The 8,386-nt window shown below is 37.8% G+C and overlaps 1 protein-coding gene across 1 annotated transcript; it reads right to left on the bottom strand.

Moving 5' to 3' along the window:
- Window positions 1-1,492: 1,492 nt before the first annotated feature.
- Window positions 1,493-8,325, bottom strand: LOC130564266 (uncharacterized). Its single transcript, XM_057350232.1, has 6 exons — window positions 7,014-8,325; window positions 6,724-6,804; window positions 3,240-3,296; window positions 3,113-3,145; window positions 2,858-2,920; window positions 1,493-1,847 (listed from the first exon to the last, which is right to left on the bottom strand). The coding sequence occupies exons 1-6, from the start codon at window positions 8,281-8,283 to the stop codon at window positions 1,591-1,593; spliced, it is 1,761 nt and encodes a 586-aa protein (XP_057206215.1). The 5' UTR covers window positions 8,284-8,325; the 3' UTR covers window positions 1,493-1,590.
- Window positions 8,326-8,386: the final 61 nt, after the last annotated feature.

Below are 8,386 nucleotides of genomic sequence, written 5' to 3'. Positions count from 1 at the left end.
TAATTACATGCAAACCCCGCCTATGACACAAACCGTTATTATAAGGACAGTAGCTATAAAACACACACACACATGTCATTAAAGTGTATTAATGGGACACACATGAATTAAAAGGACATTGCTGACCTATGAGGATAAATGAGTAAAGCATTAAATGGCTAAGCACTAAAACATATTTGTGAACTCTTATCAGACTACTGTTGGTCAAACATTGTTGTCACAAAGTTCTGCTCTGTTAATAATCCTCTGAATATCAAAATCCTCTAAAGGTAGTAGATAGTCTTCTTACTTAGCTCATAAACTTTGGAACAGCCAGCCCTGTTTAGGTTTCAGACACACTCGATCAGTTTAAGTCTACAAACTCATCTCTTTAACCAAGCATACACCTAATTCAATGCCCAAACAATATTATGTTGCAATAATTAGCTTAATCAGAATCAAACACACATGCTTATTTTTCTGTTCATCTTTTACACTAAGTGTGAATGGCCTCTACGCTAATACCAGCTTTTTGTCTCTCAATGTCTTGTCTCCGAACTACCAGGGATATCTGGGGCCCACAGAACAGTTCCAACCATGCCATTTATTTTTCTATGCACCCCAGGAACAGACTTAGCTAAAGTGAATGTAATTGAACACTTAAAAACACAAACGTAAAAAAACTTGTGTATTATAAGGACATAAGTGATCTAAGAGGACAAACGGTTTAACACAAACACAACAGTGAAAACGTTGTGTATTATAAGGACATAAGTGATCTAAGAGGACAAACAGTTTAACACAAACACAACAGTGAAAACGTTGTGTATTATAAGGACATAAGTGATCTAAGAGGACAAACAGTTTAACACAACAGTGAAAATGTTGTGTATTATAAGGACATAAGTGATCTAAAAGGACAAACGGTTAAACACAAACATGAAGACATGTAAAACAACAAATGGTTAAACAAAGTGAAGGCAACATTCTCAGGTCTGCTGAAACTGGTAACACAAGGCTTATCTATGTACAATGAGTCACTTCGACAGGTGCAATTTAATTAAAAAATTCTTCATGCAAAGTTTGAATTTGTACTAAGCAGGATAATGGTACATCTTGCCAGTTGTAATTGCAAAATAAACCTCTCCAGGGTGAAACAGGAGTCCTCTGCTTCTGTTGGCATCCTAATCACACTGTCAGAATTTATTTGGTAATAACAACAAGCTGTCTGTACATTTTACCTTATGTAGCTATGTAATAAAGCATACCACCTTTCATAGTGTGTACACGGACTTGGTGTTTCTGTGATATGACTGTTCATCAACATGTCATTTGTTACTGTATATATATATATATATATATATATATATATATGAACATAAAACAGTACACCAAGTATGGGAACAAGAAGCAAAGTTTAATGTATGCTTTTACAAAAACAAATTATTATACTCGAATGCATTGAGGCAAAGCACTTTAACATTTACCTTTGATTAACTTATTAAGGTGTTAATGAACAAAGCACATTATATCACTAAACATAAGTTTATAACCTTGCTCATACATATAAAACAAAACAAAACAAAATGAACAGCGCCACCAAAATTCTGACTAAGTATTTTGTGCCTGTCTCTTTCTTAGTGTCAAACCCCTATTCCTGACAAAGTCTCTGATGTTTTGTAAAGAGCGATTAGACAAAGCAGGATGCTCAGCATTCTTGCACTGCTGGCAATCAATTTTAGTGGCGAGTTTTCCCTGTGTAATGTGGCTTTTAAAATGTCTCATTACTGCTGCGATTTCAGTTGGAGACCATGGCTGTTTTTGTTTCCTTCTGGCATCCTTCTTTTCAGCAGGATTTTCAAGAATGACTACAAAAAAGAAAAACAGATTCCTAGGGTAAACACCATGATGACTAGATCTCATCTCCTTATTCTCCCAACCAGCCTAATACTTATCTTTATTCTAGCCTTGTTTGAATGATTGCTAGTCTTGACTGAAGTGTTGAGTGGCTGTTTTGGCTAGCTTGTTGTTATCAGGGAAGCAGGTATATAGGTAGTTTATACCATTCTTGTAAGATTGTGCTTTAATTGCTTTCCCATCTTTACATTTCATTGCTTAATGTCAAAATGCAAATGAACACAATGAAATAATGAGTGCGTACAATGAATGCTTTTACATGCACAAAATAAACGGATTTCTATCAAAAATCAGCTTATAACCTGTTTTCACGTGTGTACATGCATAGTAATAAACCGGCTATGCAGAAAACTGCGTTTACATGGAAGTTTGAGATTTGCCGGGTTTCTTGCGTGCCGTGACGTCATCGTCGAAAGTCTGTTTAGTAATTAAAAATGCAGCGGGAAATCGGTCGGAAGCTGTATTTTTATATCTCTTATTTTCCGCAGAACCTGCATATGCAACAATAGTTTTTCACTTTGACGTTTCTACATCAACTGCATGATTCGAGAGAGGACTTTTATGCGTTATTTTACTGTTACTTCCATTTGGGACTTTTACTATTGCGCTGTCAGACGTGCGCACATAAACAAAACTGAGAGAAAACCGATAAAGGTGTTTACATGCAACGCGAAATCGGAGTAATGGACAAAAAACTACCTCTGCCGAGCGGGTTTTGCTTACGCCGTTTATGTGCTTTCCCCGATAAAAGAAAACCGTTTTACACGTTTACATGACTTACATGTTACCAGCTTATTAAGCATAATCGGAGTAAGACTGTGCATGTAAACACACTCAATGTCTCAGCCTCCTCTAGACAGTTCTAAACACTAATGTTAATTACTGTATTTCAACTTTGATTTTTGATCCACACGATTGTCTAAAAAAGTGTTTGTTGTGCATATTTGTTTGTGTGTTTTACCAGCTTGTTCATGCTCTTTCCTACTGCTGCACTTTATCTTCTTCCTACTTTTCTGGTTAATTGCTTAAAACAAAACAGAAACACATTCAGCAGTGTACATGTAAATCAAATTTAAATCAAGCAAAAGCAAACGTGATCCAGACTGCATTTCAAAATGCTAAAATCAAGATTATGTATGCCACTGATTTTAGCTTTGACTAACATTTCTATATCCTTAAAATCAATTAGTATTTAAAAACTTCCTCCTTGACTTACCTGGAGATGGGCCTTCTGAGGCAGGGTCAGCATCTATGAAGGAATAATAAAATACTGTAACATACAGTAGGCACTACATGAAATGAATCAAACCTTGCTGAACATGCTAGTTGGATGAGGTAGATACCCATACGATCTGAGGTGCCCGGAGAATCCTCAACAGGTCGCCTAGCTCTCTTCAGTCCTGTGGTATGAATTAAATAGTTTACTATCAAGGTTCTTTTGTCACATGTTCATTTCTATACAAGCATAAACTAGGGTAAACACCATGATGACTAGATCTCATCTCCTTATTCTCCCAACCAGCCTAATACTTATCTTTATTCTAGCCTTGTTTGAATGATTGCTAGTCTTGACTGAAGTGTTGAGTGGCTGTTTTGGCCAGCTTGTTGTTATCAGGGAAGCAGGTATATAGGTAGTTTATACCATTCTTGTAAGATTGTGCTTTAATTGCTTTCCCATCTTTACATTTCATTGCATAATGTCAAAATGCAAATGAACACAATGAAATAATGAGTGCGTACAATGAATGCTTTTACATGCACAAAATAAACGGATATCTATCAAAAATCAGCTTATAACCTGTTTTCACGTGTGTACATGCATAGTAATAAACCGGCTATGCAGAAAACTGCGTTTACATGGAAGTTTGAGATTTGCCGGGTTTCTTGCGTGCCGTGACGTCATCGTCGAAAGTCTGTTTAGTAATTAAAAATGCAGCGGGAAATCGGTCGGAAGCTGTATTTTTATATCTCTTATTTTCCGCAGAACCTGCATATGCAACAATAGTTTTTCACTTTGACGTTTCTACATCAACTGCATGATTCGAGAGAGGACTTTTATGCGTTATTTTACTGTTACTTCCATTTGGGACTTTTACTATTGCGCTGTCAGACGTGCGCACATAAACAAAACTGAGAGAAAACCGGTAAAGGCGTTTACATGCAGCGCGAAATCGGAGTAATGGGAAAAAAACTACCTCTGCCGAGCGATATAAGAAAACCGTTTTACGCGTTTACATGACTTACACGTTATCAGCTTATTAAGCATAATCGGAGTAAGACTGTGCATGTAAACACACTCAATGTCTCAGCCTCCTCTAGACAGTTCTAAACACTAATGTTAATTACTGTATTTCAACTTTGATTTTTGATCCAAGTGCTAAATGTTTTTGTGCATATTGTGTTTTAAAGGCTAACTTTTTTCCTGTTTTTTCAGATCTTGCATTCAATCTTGCCTACTCTTTCTAAGAAACAGGTTATTGACTTTACATAGATTGATGTTTGATGATATTTGTTTATTTCTTAAGAGTATTATCATGCACCTCACACTTCTCACTGTCATTAAAACGTAAATCAGCATCATGAAGTTTTGCACAGCATGGTATCTGTAGGACTTTTAAGATGTGTTTGAGTGCTAATCCATTCAGAAAGTGAATTTTTGATTAATGTGTATAAATCTTCAGTACTTAACTCACTCATGTAAAAGTGCTACTCTTGTCTAATAGTAGTTATGAGATGCACTTATTACATCATGTTTCGAAAGGGATCATAGACTAGTGCAGCTTTTACATGATGTAACTATAGGTAAGCTAAATATATACATTTTATACTGTATCTTGTATCCACAAGATGATGACTACACTGTCAACATCAATGGGCTCTGAGGGCTCTAGAGTGCGACCTAATTTCTCAATGGTGCGACTAAAAAAAATCTGAGGTCGCACCGGTGCGACCAGCCGTTCGAGGGGAAAAAAAGTCTCTGCGAAAGTCTCCCTGTGGTTCAACAACAGACACATTAGGCCCATATCGTGGTCTAAACCAATCAGAGATAGTGAAGGGCGGACCCCCTCTGATTGGCCGTGGTCCAGATATTCCTGTACGTGTGTGTACGTTTGAAAATGCTGTGCTGCAGTCGGACAGAGAGGTGAGTAGCCTAGGCCCGTCAGATAAACAGAGTGGATGTAGCCGCGGATGATGAGAGAAGATGAAAAGAACGATTGACAACTTTTTCGTTAAGAATGTTAAGTTAAGGCCTGATCCGTCCGAAAATCATAACCAATGCTCGACACGCTAGACTGCGACTAAATGGTCTCATTTTGCGACATTTTTCCTGCCATGTTTTTCTTAATGGTCGCACCGGTGCGACTGTCAAACTGATCAATATATAATTTTTGCGTATTATAAATTTAATGCGCAGAAATGTTATATTGCGCAAGCGGCGCATTCAGTCACTCATTTTCGTCTCCCCTCCTTCAACCATTCACTTATCTATCAGTGCCCCGCCCCCAAAGACGTAATTGCGGGTTACGGGTAAGAGGCGAAGGACCGAAAGAGCAGAGAGTGAAGCGCTCAATCTTGCAACTTAAATAAATATGCAGAATACAAGAATTTCCCCTGCTAAGGTACAAAACAGCAAAGATAACGAAATGTGTTGCAAGTATTGTATGCATGTGAAGCTAATGCAGGAAACGTGTTTAAACTTTAGCACTAAACTATTGTATAAAGATCTCTAACAATACTGCAAAGCATACAAACATTATACATCACGCTAAATACTATTTATTTGTGAGTCGCTATTGATAGAAGCCAAACGTGTATCAATGCAGCTTTCATGAAGAATAATCACTAAAAGCCTTCAGGTCTCGCGGGTTGTTTGAGATATGCGCGCGCCCAGAGAGTCAGAGCACAAAATACTAAACGGAGTTCTCTTTCACGCCTTCTTACTCTGAAACGGACATATTAACACAAAATAACCTAAAAATTCCCATATTAACAAGAAACCTTGTAAAGGTATTCAGTTTGTTTCGTGACCAAACAGTTGGGAAACAAAACACGTGTTCCAGTATATTGCGCGAGCTCTTAAAGGGGCAGCAGCATAATAAAGATCTCTGTTTATAATGTTCATCAAACAACAACGGACGGGCCCAAAAACACTCACTGATATTAAAGGAATTGTGTTCTCTTATAGGAGTCGTTCACAACAAATAAAGGAAGAAAGTAGCTTTAAGAAAGATGTGCTTTAAATATGGTAAAGTGTTGAAAGAGAGTTTACATATACAATAAAAATAATTCAATCATAAACAATGATTTGTATTAATTTCTAATTGATTTATTAATGTATTAAACACATTTTAATGAAGTTTTAGTGATTCTTTTTTCTTACCTCACCCCACGACTCTGGTGCTATCAAATTAAGGGCTGGTGCCACCAACTGAATAACTTGGTAGCACCAGTGCCACCTCTCTCAAGTGTTAGTCTAGAGCCCTGCTTTCTTGTAGAATTGTGCTTCAAATAAAGAACTTTATGTTGACCAGATTGTTAGTTAATCATTTACAAGTCAATATTGCCTATATGGACAGCGATTTAAAAAAAAAAGTGAACTTGTAAAACTGTGGTGTTAAATGCGATGCGGTCGAACATTTGGGTGCACCTAACTTTTGTGCTGGTGCACCTAAGAAAAAAAGTTAGGCGCACCAGTGCAACCAGTGCAAAAAGTTAGTCTAGAGCCCTGATATATATATATATATATAGCTTGTGGTGCATCATATGGTAAACTTGACTTTATGTTGACTTTAATGATTTGACATTTGTATGTTTATGCACTTTTACCAATTTCACTTTGTGTCGGTTGATCTGTCTCCTCAGCATCACTGTCATCACTTGGATTGGAATCAGTTAAGTCTAGGTTTTCTAACAAAAAATAAATTTTGAGTCTTAAGCATAGCGAATGTTAGGAGCAAATAAAATTAACACATAATGACCATTCTGAAATCTGATAAGTATTACTTTGGTAAAGATACTGTATATTGTATGTATGTATCTTAGCCTAGCAACACTAAAATATACTATAAACCATACACTAAAATCTAATTTGTAACAACTATATAAAATAGACTAACCTTCAATGTCAATCTCTTCTAGTGTTTTGCCTTGAAGACTAGTAAGAGAACCTTTCTCCATGGCAAGCAACAGTTTAGATATTTTGGCCAGCTGGGTTGTAGCCTCTGGAAGTCTGTAGTATTCTCTGTGGACACGTATATCATGGCCCAAGAAGTCTGCGACTTGATCCAACTCATGGTTTCTCAGGTTAAGGATCTGCGACAAAGTTGCAACATGCTTCCGTAATTGTGTTGACCGGAGGAGTTCAGGATTTTGAGCACCACACTCATCTGCGTAAATCCTCAGACAGTCTTGTCCTCGATACGGAGTCAAACACCGGGGTCTTGCAAAAAGAAAGGTATTGTCTTGTGGAACTCCACACTCTTGTCTTCTGCTTATAAGAAGTGTTAAAGCATCAACGATGTCTGGGGATAGCAGCACTGCTACCTTACGCCCTTTTTTACCCCTAATTTCCACTCGACTAAAATGGGCACAAAGTTTCTGCTCAAATTGTGTGAGCCCAACAGCAACATCTTTGTGAAGAGGAGCTGTGTCCCTCTCTAAGAAATTTTTTAGCTGCATCCTTGCAACTTCTCCTCCACGCCTTCGATTGAAGAGTATAATTTTGGCAAGAGTCGATCTGCACAGTTCTCCATATACTTGTGTTGATGCAGTCTTCTTCAAGTTGCCAGAAGCTAAATCAACCATTGTTTCAAGATGTTGATGAAGACGCTGAACATCTTCAGTAAACGGGAGGGTGGATGGTTTATTGAAATGTCCTTCATGTAAAGTGGTTAAAGCTCCATGAGACACAAGTTCCGACCACTTAGAATTATACAACTTTTTGAAAGTCTGGGTTGACTTGATCCTTGCATCGTCTTCGGCCATTAACGCTCTACAGTGTATGATTTCACATATCTTGTTCAAAGAGTGACCGAGCTTAAGAGCAAGGCTTGGAGTGCGGTAAGTGTGATTTGCTGCATCATATCCAGATACTGTTTTGACAGCCTGTATAACCATCCCAAAATGTGCAGGCTTAACAGCATCCTCAATCGTATGCAATGAAGATTGCTTTCGCAGGATCAACAGAAGTCTTCCAACCTCTCTGAGCTTCTGTCGAATGTAATCATATTTAGACGGTTCTTGGCCATGTTTATTTAAAAATGACTGTGCCAGCTGTAGAATAGAGAAATCACTTCGCACAGCAGCAGAGATGTCATCATCTTTCATTGGTGTTAGGAGTTTCCAAACATCCTGTGACATCTGCTGACACAGAACTGAATCAGACATTGTTGCTAAAGCCAGTACCCTATTTCTTCCTGGTTGTTCCTGATCCACTGGTTTAGAAGGGCAGTTTCGTACATGTCTCCATAGATCTCTGCGTAGGAACATT

Source organism: Triplophysa rosa, linkage group LG2 (assembly GCF_024868665.1).
Source record: "Triplophysa rosa linkage group LG2, Trosa_1v2, whole genome shotgun sequence".
In the NCBI taxonomy this organism is placed as follows: Eukaryota; Metazoa; Chordata; class Actinopteri; order Cypriniformes; family Nemacheilidae; genus Triplophysa; species Triplophysa rosa.
Note: the sequence above shows the minus strand (reverse complement) of the source record. Positions and strands in the feature narration are given on the sequence as shown.